The 20,094-nt window shown below is 36.6% G+C and overlaps 1 protein-coding gene across 2 annotated transcripts in view; it reads left to right on the forward strand.

Annotated features, from left to right (window-relative positions):
• The window catches only part of SSH2 (slingshot protein phosphatase 2), a 248,661-nt gene that overhangs the window by 80,168 nt on the left and 148,399 nt on the right, over positions 1 to 20,094 (forward strand). For both annotated transcript variants that reach the window (XM_043585556.1, XM_043585557.1), the window contains exon 2: positions 17,436 to 17,479. In XM_043585556.1, the coding sequence (XP_043441491.1) occupies positions 17,436 to 17,479 (44 nt within the window). The remainder of the gene's footprint in view (positions 1 to 17,435; positions 17,480 to 20,094) is intronic.

A 20,094-nucleotide genomic window follows, 5' to 3' on the forward strand; every position in this document is an offset into this window, starting at 1 on the left:
AGGTTTTCTTATTGTTGGTCTCTTAGATCTTTCAGGAAATACAGCATGAAAGCATTTTGTCTGCCATCTCAATTTACTTTGATAGTTTGAGAGTTTTTTTTTTTTTAAGTTTATTTTGAGAGAGAGAGCAAGCAAGCAGAAGAGAGATAGAAAGAAAGAGAGAGAGAGAATCCGAAGCAGGTTCCCCACTGTCAGTGTAGAGCCTGACACAGGGCCTGAACCCACGAACCATAATAAGATTGTGACCTGAGCTGAAATCAAGAGTCAGATGCTTAACTGACTTGAGCCACCCAGGTGCCCCTGGAGGGGTTTTTTTTTTTTTTTTAACGTTTATTTATTTATTATTATATAATAATATAATGAGCATGAGCATGGGAGGGGCAGAGCGAGGAGGAGACACCAAATCCGAAGAAGGCTCCAGGCTCCGAACTGTCAGCACAGAGCCCTACGCGGGGCTCAAACTCACAAACTGCGAGATCATGACCTGAGTCAAAGTCGGACGCTTAACCGACTGAGTCACCCAGGCGCCCCGAGGGTTTTTTTTTTTTTTTTAATCTACAGAATACTTTATAGCTACTATTTTATTCCATAGTTTCAGTTGACTCTAAGTTGTATGATAGTAGTGTGTAATGTTTCATTTTACCAACACTTAGTTCGTAGCCTTCAGTACTCTTTTCATAGGATATTTAAGGCATTGCTTATCAGGAAATTTATGTTTTCAAGAAATTAGGAAAGCAATAAATATTTCTTGGTAGTTGCTTCAAAGTGTTTACTGACCAAGATACTGCTGGCAAATGTCTTTTTAAAACTATTTTTGCTTCCAGGAATTGTTCTTATGGAATTGCTGGTGCTTTTATTTTGTCCTTTGGATTTTTGCCTATACCAAAAATCTCTATTGGGACTGTGCTAGTTTCTCAAGAAGAAATATCTAACTAATGACATTGAGAGATAAATGCTTTCAGTTAAACTTATTTGTACTAGAATCTGTAAATAGGGAAAGGGGCTTCCTATCAGGTATACCCATCTTGCCTTTTAATGTTTACCTTTTTTTTCTCCCTTTTCCTCCCCAGCTCTATTCAGTTTGGGGGCAAAATCTAGATCAAAGAATAAGTTACTAATAGATAACATAGGATAATTAGCAAACTATCATCAGAGGCTTCCTGTGGTTACTTGTCTTGATTTTCAGAATTCTGACGATCCAAAGCATCACTAATGAGGTACATTTTGAACTCCCTGCAGATGGAAGAAGAAAAGGATTGCATTGAAAAGTTAGTTTTAATAGTTTCTTCTGTCCTAGACTGTTAACTAGTGAGTGAGTGGTGGGAGAGATGCATCAGTATTTCCCCAAACTTTAGAGTCTAAACATTTTCTAAAGTTATCTCAAGGTATAAAAAAGACCAAGGAGAAAACTTTTTGAGATTTGTGCAAAATGGAAGGGAAAGGTGGCTAGGAGCCTTAGGGAAGTAAAAGTGAGGCTGGAGGAGAAAATGGGGAGACATTGTGGAAGCATTTAATGAAAAACAATAGATACATAAGAGTGAGTAGCCAAGAAGCTTCTGAGGTGGGTTAGGTAATCTAAAAATTGACAATACATGATTCTGATGTTTAACAAATTGGTGGGGAAATTCAGGTGACTGAGTGCTTCTCTCTCACAAGATTTTACCTTTTTCTTAAACAGTGTTTTGTAATCATGCAGTTCTATCTAGTTAGACTTATATTAGTGGGGGAGGCACTCTTGTTATAGTTGAGTTGGTATGTTGTCAAGGTTAATGGGGACTATGAGTGTAATTAAAAGTTTCCTGCAATAAGTCGCCAATTTTTTTTTCCTCTGTCATTTATTCCCATTAATAAAATAAAGCCAGGAGTGTTTTAACTGTGGAAGACTATTAATAATTGGATTCCTTATGATGTTCACTGTGTTAGCAAGGTTCACTAGCTAGGCCTAACTTATATTAGGAATTAGATTACATTCTGATTTATAACTTCATATTTTTTCTTCATTTCAGTATCTCTGTTTCACTTCAAGTAAGCTTGGAGGCTTTAGGTTTGTTGGTTAAAGTACTCAATCAACTTTTCCACCACTTTTGTTTTTCAAGCCTTTTTTATGGAAACCAAATAAAGTTAAGTGTCCTGCCTGTAGTCTTAGAGGTAGATCAAGAAATCGGATCTGATCTTTTCATATTTATTAACTGACCATACTACCCAGAATTTAACTTATATATTAATTGTTCAATATTAGGCACAAGCTTTATTTTATTTTATCTTATTTTATTTTTTAATGTTTATTTATTTTTGAGAGAGAGAGACAGAGACAGAGTTGCAGCAGCAGGGGAGGGGCCAAGAGAGTGGGAGACACAGAATTCGAAGCAGGCTCTAGTCGCTGAGTCATCAGCACAGGGCCCGACGCGAGGCTTGAACTTATGAACAGTGAGACCATGACCTGAGCCAAGGTCGGCCACTTAACTGACTGAGCCACCAAGGCACCCCTATTTTATTTTTAAAGATTTATTTTATTTTGAGAGAGAGAGCATGAGTGGGGGAGAGGGAGCGAGAGGGAGAATCTTAAGCAGGCTCCACACTCAGCACAGAGCCCTTCACAGGGCTCTGTCTCACAACCCTGGGATCATGACCTGAACCCATATCAAGAATCAGGCACTTGACTGAGCCACCCAGGTGCCCCACAAGCTTTATTTTAGAGTTAAACACAGCAAGCGTTGCCTGGCTGGCTCAGTTGGTAGAGCACGTGACTCTTGATCTTGGGGTCAGGAGTTCAAGCCCCACATTGGGTGTAGAACCTATGTAAAAACAAAAAAAATAATAATAATACATTACATACATATATACATACATACATACATACATACATACATACATATATAAAGTTACACACAGCAGTCCTCTGCAGTGCTCCTCAAATTTTTCCACCAGAAGTTTCTCTAACAGCAGAGGGGAGTGAATAGGAAACCCCTAGCTGTCTGGGTATATAGAGTTTAAAGGAGTCTTTATAAGCCTGAGATTTATTTGGATTGTTATGGTCTACTTCAAACTTCACATTTATATATCTATGTCTTTGTTACCATAAAAATATTACTTCCCATCAGGGAAAACTGATGCTCTGGGAGTATGATTTATATTCATCCTTTGATTTCAGTAATTCCTACCACGTTGAGGCATGACCCTGGGGTACTTCTCTCCCATTTAAAAAGCATGGCTCTAGAGAAAAAGGACGTTGAATAGGAAAAGTTGTGAACTTGAGTTGAGTTCACATGGCTGTAGCAAGAGTTTAGAAGCTACTGTTCAAAGAGGAAGGAAACGGAGCATATCATTTATTCAGGTAGCCACCTGCCAACAGAGGCTTTTACTAGCTGATGATCTTCCAACTTATTAATTATGTCTCTTTTAAAACAGTGGTTAGACGATATGTGTAATCTTCTACCTAATATATCAGAAGACATCTAATTAAGAAACGAAAAAGAATAGGAATCTGTACATTTCTCCCATGTTCTACTCCACATTTTTAAAAGTTTTTTCTGATTATAATACATGATCATTGTAGAAACTTTAGAGAATATAAATGATCATCAAGAAGAAGGTTACCACTTATAACCACATCCCATAAGAAACCTGCCTTTTTTTCAGTAATCATTACATTCTGATCATGTTCTCATTTTAAATAGTATAAACTAATGGCTTAATAAAATTCTGTTGTTTAGCAGTCTCTTAATTTACTCAACTTCTCCTGTCTTGGTACATTAAAGTGGCTTACAACTTGTTTGTTAAAATGAGTAGTCTGCATTTGGTTTCCTTGTATATAAATAAACCTTTGGGGATATTTCTGGTTTTTTTTCACTAGAATACATTTCTAGACATGAAATTATAAGGTAAAAAATATGACCCATTCTAAAGCTGGTAATGTAGATTGCTAGAAAGAATGCCCATTTTCATGAATTCTTGACTGTTTTGTGCATTATTATTTATTTTATCTTAAATAATTTAATAGGGAAAATATGGGACAGCATCTTTATTTGAATTTGTGTGTGTGTGTGTGTGTGTGTGTGTGTGTGTGTGTGTGTGTGTAATTTCATGCTAACCTTGGGCTTCTGGGTGGCTCAGTTGGTTGAGCACCCAACTCTTGATTTCAGCTTTGGTCATGGTGTCAGGGTCATGAGATCGAGCTTCTCATCAGGCTCCACACTGGGTGAGGAGCCTGCTTGAGATTCTCTCTCTCCCTCTCTCTCTCTCTGCCCCTCCCCCTCTTGCACTCTCAAAAAAAAAAAATTCAAGCTAATCATATTTTAACTTCCTTTCCAGCCCCTTTGTATCTCATTTGTGAATTATCTTTGTCTTTTTATTGATTCATTAGAATTCTTTGTTTATTGAAACTGTTAATCCATTGTTTTATATATGGTGAAAATATTTTTCAGTTTGTCATTAGACTGTTCTTTTTTTAATTTACTACTTTCCTCTGTACATAGATTTTTTTATATTTGAATATATGGCATGGTTTTAAAATGTGTGACCACAAAGGGTGCCTGGCTGGCTTAGTCAGGAGAGCATGCAACTCTTGATCTCTAGGTCATGAGTTTGAGCCCCATGTTGGGTGTAGAAATTACTTAAAATCTTTTTTAAAAATAATAATAAATAAAATGTATGACCACATACTTAGGAACACATATTTAACCACGTGAAGATACTAAAAAATTAATAGGTAAATTTTATGAGACATAATTCATATGTATCAATAAAGATGTTTAACCAAAAAAAACCCCAAGACACATACTGTGTGCCAGGTACTTGGATATAAAGGTAAAACATAGTCCCTGCCTTCAAAAAGCTCACAGTTTAGTGGGTCTTTCTGTACTTTCTATACTTTTATTTTCTGCAAGGGTAGTGTAGGTATTACCACTCCCATAAATAGACCCAAGTACATGAAAATATTTAATGTATAATTAAGGGGGGCATCTGGGTGGCTCAGTAGGTTGGGCATCCCACTCCAGCTCAGGTCATGATCTCACGGATTGTGAGTTCAAGCCCTGCATTGGGCTCTGTGCTGACAGCTCAGAACCTGGAGCCTGCTTCAGATTCTGTGTCTCCCTCTCTCTCTGCCCCTCCCCCACTCATGCCCCATCTCTCTGTCTTTCAAAAATAAATAAACAATTAAAAAAATTTTTTTAAATTAAGATAGGATTTCTAGTCAGTGGGGGAAAATTGGCCAATAACCAGATAGTACCGAAATAACTGATTAACTATTTTGGGGAAAAATGAAATTATATTGCTATATATTAAACCATACACCACAAGAAATAATAGTTGAATTAATGAGCTAAATTTTTAGGGAACTCATTAAATATTTAAGTAATATTAGAGAATCTATAATGAAAAAGATTGTTGGATATGATGATTTAAAATAAAATAAATAGAATGCATTTCTAAAAGAAGAGGGTGATGATTAGGTCACTGATTCCTAACTGTTATTGCCAACATTGCCCCCATTCATCTTTGTTTCTATCAGAATTCTGTTATGCAAGCCTCTAAAATGATTGGCCATGTGAAAATGTACAATAAGTATGGCTATGAATATTCTTGTGCTAGGAATTACTACTACACTTTTGTATTTAAATTAAAATAGTAAATAATGTTTGGAGACTGAATCTACATTATAGAAAATGGGACACCTTGGTTGAAGGGTCTGTTCCACTATACTTGAGTAGCAGTAGGCAAGCAAAGAGGGGAATGAAGTATATCATAGGCAAAAGGAACAGTTTAGCAAAGTCTGAGTTTCAAGATGGCCTGGCTTGTTGAAGATAACACCAGAATTTGAGTATAGTAAAATTTACCTGCAGTTGAAATACCTAATACCTGAAACCAAATGTCATTTTTCAAGGAGAAAGAAAATATTTCTGATAATAGCATTGATCAAAAGTAGAAGAAAATTGGGACACCTTGTCTGGCTCAGTCAATGGACCCTTGATCTTCGGGTTGTGAGTTCAAGCCCCTCATTGGGTGTGGAACCTAGTTAAAATTTAAAAAAAATAATAAAAAAAGAGTGGAAGAAAACTACTTCCAGCTAATAACAGAAAATCGACCTACTACCGCCCTCGTTTCTTTAATGACAGATATTTTGCAAGAGATCAAAACAGAAAAAAGTTTCCCTTTTTTTCCCCCTTCCATATGTTCTGTTCCTTAATTCCACATATGAATGAAATCATGTGGTATTTGTCTTTCTCTGACTGACTTATTTCACTTAGCATAATACTACTCTAGCTTCATCTGTCATGGAAGTGGTATGTGTATACAAAGAAAGCATCTTTCAACTAACATCTTTCCCTTTTTTTTTTTTAAATGATCAGATAATGCATACGTATGACACATAGTTATGGAGAACCAGACAAATGTTTGCGGGGGGATGGGCTAGATGGGTGATGGGTATTAAGGAAGGCATTTGTGGTGAGCACTGGGTATTGTATGTAAGTGATGAATCACTGAATTCTACTCCTGAAATCAATAGTGTACTGTATGTTAACTAACTATAATTTAAATAAAAAATTGAAAAAATAATAGAAAAAAAACAGAAAAAAATGTTTATGTACTTTGCAGAATCTAGCCTTAGCATCTAAAAAGTTTGATGGAATTCTCAACCCTTTTATTTAGATGTTAACATTCATGCTATGTTAGTGAGACCTGAGGACTCCCACTAACACCCCTATATAACAGCTACTCAGCCTGCTGAGTCAAATGTACATAAAAGGTCCTCTATCTGGTGACCTCACCTCACTCTGACTTCAAAGGAATGAGTCCTTGGGGCGCCTGGGTGGCGCAGTCGGTTAAGCGTCCGACTTCAGCCAGGTCACGATCTCGCGGTCCATGAGTTCAGCCCCGCGTCAGGCTCTGGGCTGATGGCTCGGAGCCTGGAGCCTGTTTCCGATTCTGTGTCTCCCTCTCTCTCTGCCCCTACCCTGTTCATGCTTTGTCTCTCTCTCTCTGTCCCAAAAGTAAATAAAAACGTTGAAAAAAAAGAAAAGAAAAAAAATTAAAAAAAAAAAAAAAGGAATGAGTCCCTAAAACCAAGCACATCCCCAGTTGACCAAAAAGAGAACCTAGATTGAAATCACGGTCCAGATAATATACACATTGTTGGGCATTGGCTTGAGCGGTGGTTAGGATGTGCCTGAGATGGGAGGGGAAGATCGAAGTAAGGTAGTCAGTGATGAGTCCTGCTGTTGGCATTCCAGTTACGTTACAATGTATGATGAGCACATGCGCCTGTCACCTAAGCTAGATTCCCAAGGTAGAACTTTTCCACTGGTCCAATTTGCAATTAAGAAGCATTTCACACCACAGAAAACTATTCTGTGAAACATTTATATGCTAGCTAAAGGCTCTGTTCGAGGTTAAAAGCACTGAAAATGGTCTTTACACAACACAAGACATTTTCTCTTAGTATTTTCTGTGGAGGCAATTTTGCCAGTTAACCACAGAATAAGCTTTGACTTGTCTGCCCTCTAGTGGAGATCTGTGGTTAAACTGAGCAGTGTCTTTTGGCTTTAGGAAAAGGACCTCATTTTTCGTAATTGGCTTTCCAAATTTTAGCCTGTTTCCTTAAAAGAATTTTATTACCACCAAAGCAACATATTTAGGATTTTGTTCCGTTTTCTAAGTTGCTGATAAATACCTTCCCTAGCTTCCCCAGCTTCCCCATAGGATCAGGCCTAGATCCCTGCCCTTTGCAACTTTGCAACTCACATCAAGGCAAGTCCTGGGTTTCAACTCAGCTGGTCAGCTCACCAGCACCCCAATGTGTCAGACATATTCCTGCTTTCCTTCCTTTTGTTCATGTCTCAGATGCCCTGTCAGTCTCTGTACCTCTTCAGATCTTACGCTTCCTTCAATATTGGACTCATAGCTCACTTGTTCCTATGAACAGTATACCACCATATCTCCTGAACTTCTGTGAAATGTACTCACTGTGCCATGCATTTATACTGTAATTGTTGGATCCACTCTTCAAATATAATAATAGTCTTATCTCTTCAGGAAGATAAACTCCTTGACTATGGTACTGTCTCACACTTCCTTTTGTCTCCTGTGGACTCCAGCAGCTTTTAGTGAATATGATTATTTATTTCCCCGAAGATATCCCAGATCCTCACTCTATCCCTTCCCCTATTGATGGCTGAATAGCTAATTGTCTAGATTTAAATATGAATACTCAGAAAATAGTAATGCATTTTCCCCTATCAAACTAGTCTTAGCAGTACATCAATGTCTTAAATATTCCAATTTCTAGCACTGGGTGTTGTATGGAAACCAATTTGACAATAAATTTCATATTTTAAAAAATTCTTATTTCTTTTTGGTCAGAGCCATTAACTGTATTTATCAACTCCTCAGTTCGAAAATGACTTTGGAAAATTTGAAATAATTATGCTGTTAGTTTAGTAATATTTGGCAGGTAATCCGTGTTCCTTCATTACCCTTCTGCCTGTGTTTTTGGACAGCTTGCTTGCTAGCTTGCTTGCTTTTTTGAAGTATAGTTGGCATATTTTATTACTTTCAGATATATAACATAATAATTCCACAGTTATATACATTATGAAATGCTCACCAGATAAGTGTAGTTACCATTTGTCACCATACAAGGTTATTACAATGTTATTGACTATGTTCCCTATGCCGTACTTTACATCCCTGTGATTTATTTTATAACTAGAAGTTTGTACTTCTTAATTCTCTTCACCTATCATGAATCACCCACCCCCCCCCCCCCATCCCTCTGGCAACCACTAGGGTTTTTTTCTATATGAGTCTATTTCTCTTTTTGGTTTTTTGTTGTTGCTGTTGTTGCTTATTTGTTTGTTTTGTTTTGTTTTTTAGATTCCTCATATAAGTGAAATCATATGGTATTTATCTTTCTCTGCCTGATTTATTTAGCATAATACCCTCTAGGTCCATCCATGTTGTTGCAAATGGCAAGATCTCCTTTGTTGCGGCTGAGTAATACTCCATTTTCCATTTATATCACATCTTATCTATTTGTCTACTTTTGGACACTTAGGTTGCTTCCATTTCTTGGTTATTATAAATAGCACTGCAATACACATAGGGCTGCATTTATCTTTTTGAATTAGTGTTTTCATTTTTTTGGATAAATGCCCAAAAGTGGGATTAATGGATTATATAGTACTTATATTTGTAGTTTTTTGAGGAATCTCGATACTGTTTTTCAGTGGTTGCATCAGTTGACATTCCTACCAACAGTGCATGAGGGTTCCCTTTTCTACACATCCTTGCTAACATTTATTTCTTGTCTTTTTGGTATTAGCCATTCTGACTGGCGTGAGGTGATATCTCATTGTGGTTGTGATTTGCAATTCCCTGATGATAAGTGACGTTGAGCATCTTTTCATGTATCTGTTGGCCATCTATAAGTCTTTAGAAAAATGTCTATTCAGGTCCTCTGCCCATTTTTTAACCATATTAGTTTGGAGTGTTGAGTTCTGTGAGTTATTTATGTATTTTGGATATTAACCCCTTATTGGTTATATTATTTACAAATATCTTCTTCCATTCAGGAGGTTGCCTTTTCATTTTGTTGATGATTTCCTTTGCTGTGCAAAAGCCTTTTAGTTTTATATAGTCCCAATTGTTTATTTTTGTTTATTTTCTTTGCACTGGATGACATATCTAGAAAAATATTGCTAAGGTTGATGTCTTAGAGATTATTGCCTCTTTTAGGAGTTTTATGGTTTCAGGTCAGGTCTTACATTTAAGTCTTTAATCCATTTTGAAATATTTTTGTGTATGGTGCAGGAAAGCTCTAGTTTCATTATTTTGCATGTAGCTGTTCAGTTTTGCCAATACCATTTATTGAAGGGACTGTCTTTTCCTCATTGTATAATGTTGCCTCCTTTGTTGTAAGAGTACATTGAGCATAAAGTGTGGGTTTATTTCTGGGTTATCAGTTCTTTTCCAGTGATCTATGTGTCTGTTTTTATGCCAGTACCATACCGTTTTGATTACTATAGCATTGTAGTATAGTTTGAAATCAGATACTGCTTGATCTCTACCCAATTTTAAGTACTCATCTTGGATTGACAAACCAATGATATGACCAATAATTTAATGGAGATGAAGCACATAATATATTGAAGTTAGCCCCAAAGCTCATTCCTAATTTTGCCACTTAGTGGTTATGATACCTTGGGCAATATTTATTAATTCATATAATATCTGCTAAGCATATGACTGCCACTATGCAAACACAGTCCTGCCCTTGCAGACTTTCAGTCTAGGAAGGGGGACGATAGATCCTGTTGGAGAGCTAAGTGCCCATCACCACTGATCTCCCTTGTAACTAGCACAGTTACCTTGAGGGAGTAGTAGCTATGTGTATCCCAGGCTTTAAAATGTTTTTCCAATTGTTTAAGACAAAGGTTTTCAATCTTAACTGTTTGTTAGTTATCTATGAAGCTTTTAAAATGTACAGATTCTGGGGTACCTGGGTAGTTCAGTCAGTTGAGCATCAGACTTCGGCTCAGGTCATGATCTCATGGTCCATGAGTTCGAGCCCCACATCGGGCTCGCTGCTGTTAGTGCAGAGCCTGCTTCAGATCCTCTGTCCCTGTCTCTCTGCCCCTTCCCCACTTGCGCCCCCGCACTCTCAACCAAACATTAAAAAAATAAATAGAATATATACATTCTTAGGTCCCACACCTCATGATGTACTGGTAATTGTTTAAAAAACTTTTCTCTGGGTGGGGGCTGACTTGCAGCACTTGCTGATTTTCCTGGTAAATACTCCCACCATGGTTAATTTCAGGCTACCAGTATGAGTGTCACAAGATTCCTAAAAATCTAACAACTGGCTCATCATTCACTGCCATGATGATTGTAATATTAATCTAAAAAAGAAAGAAAAAAACGTTGAGGATCTTGTGTTAGAAACACTACTCTGGGGGCAGCTGGGTGGCTCAGTTGGTTGAGCATCTGACTTCAGCTTGGGTCATGATCTCATAGTTCGTGGGTTCAAACCCCAAGTCAAACTCGGTGCTGACAGCTTGCAACCTGGAGCCTGCTTCAGATCCTGTGTCTCCTTCTCTCTCTCTCTCTCTCTCTCTCTCTCTCTCTGCCCCTCCCCCACTCATGTGTTCTCCCTCTCCCTCTCTCTCTCTCTCTCTCTCTCTCTCTCACTCAAAACTAAACTTAAAAAAAAAAAAAACGAAACAAAAGAAATACTACTCTGACTTGCTTTTTTGTGTGTGCCAAAAGAAATTTTCCACTCCTCTGGCACTATTTTAAAGTGTTGAAGTCATAGAAAAATGACAGAGGATATTATTTTATTTTAAGTCCTGAAAAAAGAAATGCTTTCTTTTATGGCTCACTCCCTAACCCCTGACTCTGGATGTAGGTATTAATGTCAGATTCTTAGGTTAGAGGAAGCTTGGTTGTAACAGAAAGATAGACGTGAGTTCAAATCCTAACTATACCATTTATTGGCATCGTGACTTTGAACAAGTCCCACTATGGTGCATATTAAATAAAATAACATATAAAGCACTTGAGCCATAGTGATGCTCAATAAATGCTAGTTCTCCTCTGCAAATGTAACTGGTTTTGGCTGTGTGTGCCCCCTAAGAAGCACCAAGGGTATTTTTGTTTTTTACTTCTCCACATACTTTCACAAAAATTCCCTTAGAAAAATCCACCAAAGAACTGAAAATAATTTGAATTATCTCCCTATTGGTCTGCTCATTTTAGGTATAAGGATAAGAGTGTGAAGCTAGCAATAGGCTAGTAATACACTCCTGGTAAGAGTATAAATCAGCACAACCATCTTGGAAAATAATTTGGCAGTATCTTGTAAATGTTAACCTTTGTTTACTATGTGACCCTGCAATTCCAATCCCTGGTACACTCTTATACATGTAGACCAAAAGACATTTACAAGAATGTTTATAGCGGCATGGTTGATGTCACCAAAAATTGGAAACAATCTATCTAAGTATTTTACACCAGTAAAAATGAACTATGGCTATATGTAATAAGTAAATGAATCTTGTTAGCATAATACTTAGTGTTAAAAAGCATATTGGGAAGACCACATACATATAATACAATATTTAAAGGTCTCTTTTTTAAATGTGTATTTATTTATTTATTTTGAGAGAGAGTGCTTGTGCACATGAGCAGGGGGACGGGCAGAGAGACAGGATGACAGAGAATCCCAGGCAGGCTCTACACTGTCAGAGCAGAGCCTGATACAGGGCTCAAACACATTAACTATGAGATCATGACCTGAGCCAAAATCAAAAGTCAGATGCTTAACCAACTGAGCCACCCAGGCTCAGTTTAAAAATTTAAACATTGGGGGGCGCCTGGGTGGCGCAGTTGGTTAAGCGTCCGACTTCAGCCAGGTCACGATCTCGCGGTCCGTGAGTTCGAGCCCCGCGTCAGGCTCTGGGCTGATGGCTCAGAGCCTGGAGCCTGTTTCCAATTCTGTGTCTCCCTCTCTCTCTGCCCCTCTCCCGTTCATGCTCTGTCTCTCTCTGTCCCAAAAATAAATAAACGTTGAAAAAAAAATTTTTTTTTAAATTTAAACATTGGGGCCAATTTTTAAATCTCTTAGTCAAAACTAAATAATACATTGTTTAAGAATATAGACATGGGGCACCTGGCTGGCTCAGTCTTTGGAGCATGTGACTTTGATCTCAGGGTTGTGAGTTCAAGCCCCACGTTGGGTGTAGAGATTACTTAAAAATAATATCTTGAATACAATGGAATACTACTTGGCAACGAGAAAGAATGAAATCCTGCCATTTGCAGCAATGTGGATGGAACTGGAGGGTATTATGCTAAGTGAAACAAGTTAGTGGAAGAAAGATATCATATGTTTTAACTCCTATGTGGAACTTGAGAAACTTAACAGAAGACCATGGGGAAAGGGAAGGAGAAAAAAATAGTTACAGAGAGGGAGGGAGGCAAACCATAAGAGACTCTTAAATATAGAGAACTGAGGGTTGATGGAGGTGTGGCAGGGGAGAGGGGAAAATGGGTGATGGGCATCAAGGAGGGCACTTGTTGGGATGAGCACTGGGTGTTGTATGTAAGCGATGAATCATGGGAATCTTCCCCCAAAACCAGGAGCACACTGTATACACTGTATGTTAGCCAACTTGACAATAAATTATATTAGAAAATAAAAATAAAAAAATCTTGAAAAAGAATGAATACAGACATGTAATTTAAAAAAACAATGGAATAAAAAAATAATGAAAAGAGGTAGAACCAATAAAGTAAATTAAGGGGCGCCTGGGTGGCTCAGTTGGTTGAGCGTCCAACTTCAGCTCAGGTCATGATCTCGCGGTCTGTGAGTTCGAGCCCCACGTCAGGCTCTGTGCTGACAGCTCAGAGCCTGGAGCCTGTTTCGGATTCTGTGTCTCCCTCTCTCTCTGCCCCTCCCCCGCTCATGCTTCGTCTCTCTCTCTCTCTCTCTCTCAAAAATAAATAAACATTAAAAAAATTTTTAAAATAAATAAAAATACAGTAAATTAAAATGAAATTCTAAAAAATATTCAAATAACATAAAAGAAGACAGAAAAAGAGTAACAAAGGAATAAAAAGGTAGATGACAAACAAAATAAATAGTAACATTGTAGACCCAAATCTAACTATATCAAATTATATTAAATGTAAATGAACAAAACACTACAATTAAAAGGCAAAGGGGCACCCAGGTGGCTCAGTCGGTTAAGTGTCTCACTTTGGCTCAGGTCATGATCTCATAGTTTGTGAGTTTTGCCCCACATTAGGCACTGTGCTGACAGCTTGGAGCATGGAACCTGCTTTGCATTCTGTGTCTCCCTCTCTCTCTGTCCCTTTCACACTTGTGCTCTGCCTCTCTGTCTCTCAAAAATAAATAAACATTAAAAAAAAGTTTTTAAGAAAAAATAAAAGGCAAAGATTGTCACAATGAATAAAATAAAAATAAAGCAAGATACAACTATATTTTATGAGACATTCATTAAAATATAAAGTGACTGAAAAATATGTCTTGCAAACATAGAGCATAAATAAGTGAGCATAAATATGCTCAACATAATGAGCATAAATAAGTCTGTAGTGGCTCTATTAATATCAGATAAAATAGCTTTCAAGACAAAAAATCTTATAGAAAATAAAGCCATCTTGAAAAAGAAGAATCAAGTTAGAGGATTTATATTTCCTTCAAAATGTACTATAAAGTACAGTAATCAGGATAATGTGGTCCTGGCATAAACATTGACAAATAGATCAATGAAACAGAATAAAGAACCCAGAAGTAGAGATCACCTGTACAGTCATTTGATTTTTTACAAAGGAGCCAAGTAATCCATGGGAAAGGAAAGTCATAAACAAATGGTACTTAAAACTGGATATCCATGTGGAAAAATATGAACCTCACTCCTCACCTCTACCTCACACCATATACAAATATTTATTTCAGCATGAGTTATAGACCTTATATATAAAACCATAAAGCTTTTATTTAAAAAATATGGTAGAGTGGCACCTGGATTGCTCAGTCAGTAGAGCGCATGACTCTTGATCTCAGGTTTATGAGCTCAAGCTCCATGTTGGGTGGAGAGATGACTTAAAAAATTTTTTAATCTTAAAAAAAATATGGTAGAGTATTTTTGTGACTAAAGGCTAAGCAAAAGTTTCTAAGGACATGGAAAACAATAACCATTGGAGAAGAAAATTGCTAATTAAACTGTAATTGCTACTTTCATACGTTGTTGATGAGTGTAAAGTGTTAGAATCTCTTTGGGAAAAGGCCTGCACTTTCCTATAAAACTGTGCATGCATCTATCCCATTACCCAGGAGAAACAGAAACATATTTCTACCAAAACCCCACAAAGGAATGCATATAGTAGCTTTATTCATAATGGACAAAAATTCAAACACCCGAAGCATATATATCAATAGGAGATGAATAAACAAACTGGTGAATTCATGGAATCCTCAGGAGTAAAAAGAAATGAACTCCTGTTAAATGCAACATGGATGAATCTTAAAACATAATGCTGCATAAAAGAAGCCTCACACAAGACAGTACATACTATATGATTTTATTTATATGAACAGTGGAATCATATAAATGGACTCATATGCTATGTACTAATTTTGGGGGAAAAGTTGGTAGAAAAATCAGAAGAGTAGTTGCCTCTAGGAGTAGGTGGTACCAGGTGTTGACTGAGAAGAGGCCCAAGAAAAATTTCTGAAGTGATAAAAATGTTTCATTTCTTGATAGAAGTTTGGGTTACACAGATACATAAATTTTCAAAACTCATTGAATGATGCACTTAAGATTTGTGCATTTCATTGTGTATAAATTTTACCGTAAAAGAAAAAAAAACTATAATACTGAATTCTAATTAATTATACACATTTAAGGACAAATATACTGATGTCTGTATCCTGCTTTGAAGATGGATTGATGGATGGGCAGAAAAATAATATGTAATAAAGCAAGTATATAAAATATTAATGGTAGAATATATATATATATGATGAATATACAGATTCACTACAAGGACTTTCAACCTTTCTGTATGTTTGAATTTTTTTATAGTAGAGTGAGAGCAAGAAAATGATAATTAAAATTCAAGATAGTAGTCACATCGGGAGAGGATAGGAATGGGAGATAGCTAATAAGCACAGAGATGCAAAGGGATTGATACTGTTTTAGCTCTTAAGTGGAATGGTATTCACAGGTATTCATTATCTTATTGCACCTCATAACTTACATTTATCTTAAATATAACCTTTGTATAATTGTTCATATAATTAAAAATATGACAATATATCAGAAGTTGAGCTCTATTAACCAGTAATAATAATGAAGCACTATTTGAAAAAAGATTACAGGAAATCATTTCTATTGATTATAGTTCCTTTGGGAGTCAAAATCTAACATTTACATTTGCTTATCTGAATCTTTTCACTTGGTTTCTTGCAAACTTCTGGGTTCTGACTATTGACTCTAGAGATAATCAGTTCTTTTCCTGTGACACCTTTCTTTTCAATCCCTAAAGGGAATACTACTGAACCTAAAACCTCCCCTACAGCAAATAGTTGAGCGCACCATGACATTTAATCTGTCTTCCCTCTTTGCTGTGTTCTTCCCTTTGTGGAAAATAATAGGCATGCCTGAAATCAATAATGAAAATAAAATGGGAATAAAAATTGTAGAGTTTTAAATTATAGTAGCTGCTCAGGAATGGAGACAGAATGATAGCAGAGGTGAATGGAGATAGTTCCATAAACTCAAAAAAGTAGGTGGCTCATTGGCAGACAGTACACATACTGCTTGAAATTCAGCAAAAGTGAATTTTTTTTTATGTTTGCCAAATAGAGCAAAAGTGACCAAAAAACAAATGTAAAATGTCAGGGAGCAAATTTAAAGAAACATTTAGCGCCTTAGTATTATTATTTCTTACATCTTTTCTCACTTTTCCTTTATGTCAATATTCTTGTGTCCGTGAAAATCTGTATAATAACTTGTAAGTCCTGACCTAGGCCAGGGAGGGGTAAGCTTTTACAATGTGTTGGGAGGCAGTATTTTTATTAGTTTTAATTCTACTTCACCATGTGAATTTCCTTAAACAACTTATTTATTTCTACTTTCTGGATTTCATTTTCTTCATCTGTAAAATCCGTATTTCATTGAGTCTAATTGCAATATTATAACACCCTCAATTATTTTATGTGCTACTACGAAAACTAAACATTGTAATTAAACAATGATTCAGTACGTTTTTATTGATTGAAGATACTTATCCTAAGCTGTGTGTGTGTGTGTGTGTGTGTGTGTTGTAGAATTCATGAGAAATATAGTACCATCAGCCTTCTAGAACTTATAAATAAGACAATATACTTAAAGTGTTGAGCAAGGTGCCTGGCACATAATAAATACTCAATAAGTAGTAGCCATTGTGTTGATGGTGATACTGTTGGTGATTTGATCATGAGCATTTTGTGAAGTGGTGCTCATTGTTTAGGTTGTTCTTTGGGGATCAGAATTATTAATAGGTCATCTTGATGAGATTTGCTGATAGTAATCAGAATGCCCACTTACTTTGAATTTGAAGTAACATAACAATAGCATAACATCTTTAGTTGGTTTTCAGAGGTATAGTTCTTTTAATTGTTAGTATTTTGTTATCAATGAAATTTGTTTGTAAAACTATTGTTGAAGTTTCCTCCAGAAATAAATTCTGATTCATATCAACCTTCTGGGGTGGTTGAAGTTGCTATTTATGGAGAGAATTCGTTCAAGTGCACAAGGTGAATGAGATGCTCCTACATACAAAGCTTAGTAAAATTGCATTGTTGATATTATGATATGAGACCTCAGGTTTTAAATAATTTTTTTATCATTTTTCCTGATATGCAGGAGGCAGACAGTGGGGAGGAGGAATGCCGGTCACAGCCCAGGAGGTATGTTTGTTTATTATATTCTGTAGCATTTCTGTACTTAATTAAATTAATTCTCTACTTAATTAAATCCAGTTACCGACTCAAAGATTTAAAATGGCAGATTGTGGGGCGCCTGGGTGGCTCAGTCGGTTAAGCGGCCGACTTCGGCTCAGGTCATGATCTCGCGGTCAGTGAGTTCCAGCCCCACGTCGGGCTCTGGGCTGACCGCTCAGAGCCTGGAGCCTGTTTCAGATTCTGTGTCTCCCTCTCTCTCTGACCCTCCCCCGTTCATGCTCTGTCTCTCTCTGTCTCAAAAATAAATAAACGTTAAAAAAATAAAATAAAATAAAATGGCAGATTGTATTATGTTGTATACATGAATCTGATAGAATGTTGTATGTCAATGATACGTACATACATACAATGGTAGATTGCTTTAAGAAAGTGCAGATATGCCAATATTAGCCCAGTTTTGACTCAAGTCTCCAGAACTATCTTGAGTAATAAAAAAGTACGTTTTTATTGCCTTTTAGGACACTATCAACTGAACATTTCAGCCTTCAGTTTTGTACTTAGGTTTGTCATTCATTTTGATAGGTAATTTGAATTCTTATAGATTGGTCAATATTTCACTTCCTAAATACAAAGTTTAAATACAATGAATATAATGAATACTCACGGAGTAGCGGGCATGTGGTTAAAAAGGTACCAATACCTACTGCCATTAAAAGAAAAAAATTATGAGAGATTGTTATCTCCTTTAAATGGTTTTATAAAACAACTTTTTTCCACAAGAAATAGTCCTGGTAAGTTCTAAATGTTTATCAAACTTGGGGCACCTGGGTGACTCAATTGGTTAGGTTTCCAACTTCAGCTCCAGTCACAATCTCGCAGTTTGTGGGTTTGAGCCCCACATTGGGCTCGGTGCTGACAGCTCAGAGCCTGGAGCCTGCTTCAGATCTGCGTCTCCCTCTCTCTCTGCCCCTCCCCTGCTCACTCACGTGCACACACGCTCTCTCTCTCTCTCTCTCAAAAATAAAATAAAACATTAAAAAAATTAAAATGAAAAATAAAAATAAAAAAAAATAAATGTTACCAAACTTGTATCCTCTGAACTCAATCACATGAACCATTCTGCACAATACAGAGAATGGATACAATAAGCATGCTCAATGTGGAGAAACTGGCTAAAGGGAATGCTTCCTTAATGATGAATTATCAGGGGTTTGTTGATGTTTACCACTCTTGTAAACTATAACTTTGTATAAAAAGTTTCTTTTCATCAGTAACTGAGGTTTATTGACAATATTTTTCTGTCTTGGTTAGCATAAAAAAATTGGCTTGAAGCTTAATTTCTTACTTTCTCTTAGGGAAAATCTGACAGTGATGTGTCACTCTTTTGCATAGGGCTAAGGGATACAAACCCAGAAAAAATTTTAGCTGAAATTACCAGAGGCACTACAGAGGCATCATAAGCTTATTCCCATTAGAGTTAAAAAAAGATTCCAAAAGATTCTGAAATTTTCTAGTAGGCCAAATGTAAAGATCTTTGGGTTAATTTTCAGCTTTACGTATCGACTTGGCATCTACGGGGATAATTGTTGTTCCAAAAATTACATAATGATGAGGCGATGCAAGTTTATTCTCATTCACAACACTGAATTGTCAAGCCATTAGGAACCATATAGACCACTGTTTTTAAAGTTGTTGGCAATAAATCATTAATATGACTAGCAGAGGGTTTTTGTAGACTTCTATTAATAAGAAAAAAGATCATTTAAGAAATGATACAAAAAACAGTGTGGAGGTTCCTCAAAAAATTAAAAATAGACCTACGCTATGACCCAGCAGTAACACTGCTAGAAATTTACCCAAAGGATACAGGAGTACTGATGCATAGGGGCCCTTGTACCCCAATGTTTATAGCAGCACTCTCAACAATAGCCAAATTATGGAAAGAGTCTAAATGTCCATCAACTGATGAATGGATAAAGAAATTGTGGTTTATATACACAATGGAGTACTACGTGGCAAGGAGAAAGAATGAAATATGGCCCTTTGTAGCAACATGGATGGAACTGGAGAGTGTTATGCTAAGTAAAAGAAGCCATACCGAGAAAGACAGAGTCCATATGTTTTCACTCTTAGGTGGATCCTGAGAAACTTAACAGAAACCCATGGGGGAGGGGAAGGAAAAAAAAAAGAGGTTAGAGTGGGAGAGAGCCAAAGCATAAGAGACTCTTAAAAACTGAGAACAAACTGAGAGTTGTTGGGGGGTGGGAGGGAAGGGAGGGTGGGTGATGGGTATTGAAGAGGGCATCTTTTGGGATGAGCACTGGGTGTTGTATGGAAACCAATTTGACAATAAATTTCATATATTAAAAAAAAGAAATGATACAAATACAAATAATAAGAAGAAATGAATGAAATAAGAAATAGAAATAATAAATGAAGAAAAACCTGGTAGCACCCATTTTTAAAAATAAAAATTTACTTGTTTATTGTAATTTCTTACATTCAGTATGTTTCCCAGGCTATTTCTAAATCTAATTGCTTTAGTCTTACTCAAAGAAGAGAAACTTTTTAAGTGCCACTTGAATGCCCCTTATAGCTAGAGGTGTGTAAAAAGTTGATTT

Source organism: Prionailurus bengalensis, chromosome E1 (assembly GCF_016509475.1).
Source record: "Prionailurus bengalensis isolate Pbe53 chromosome E1, Fcat_Pben_1.1_paternal_pri, whole genome shotgun sequence".
NCBI lineage: Eukaryota > Metazoa > Chordata > Mammalia > Carnivora > Felidae > Prionailurus > Prionailurus bengalensis.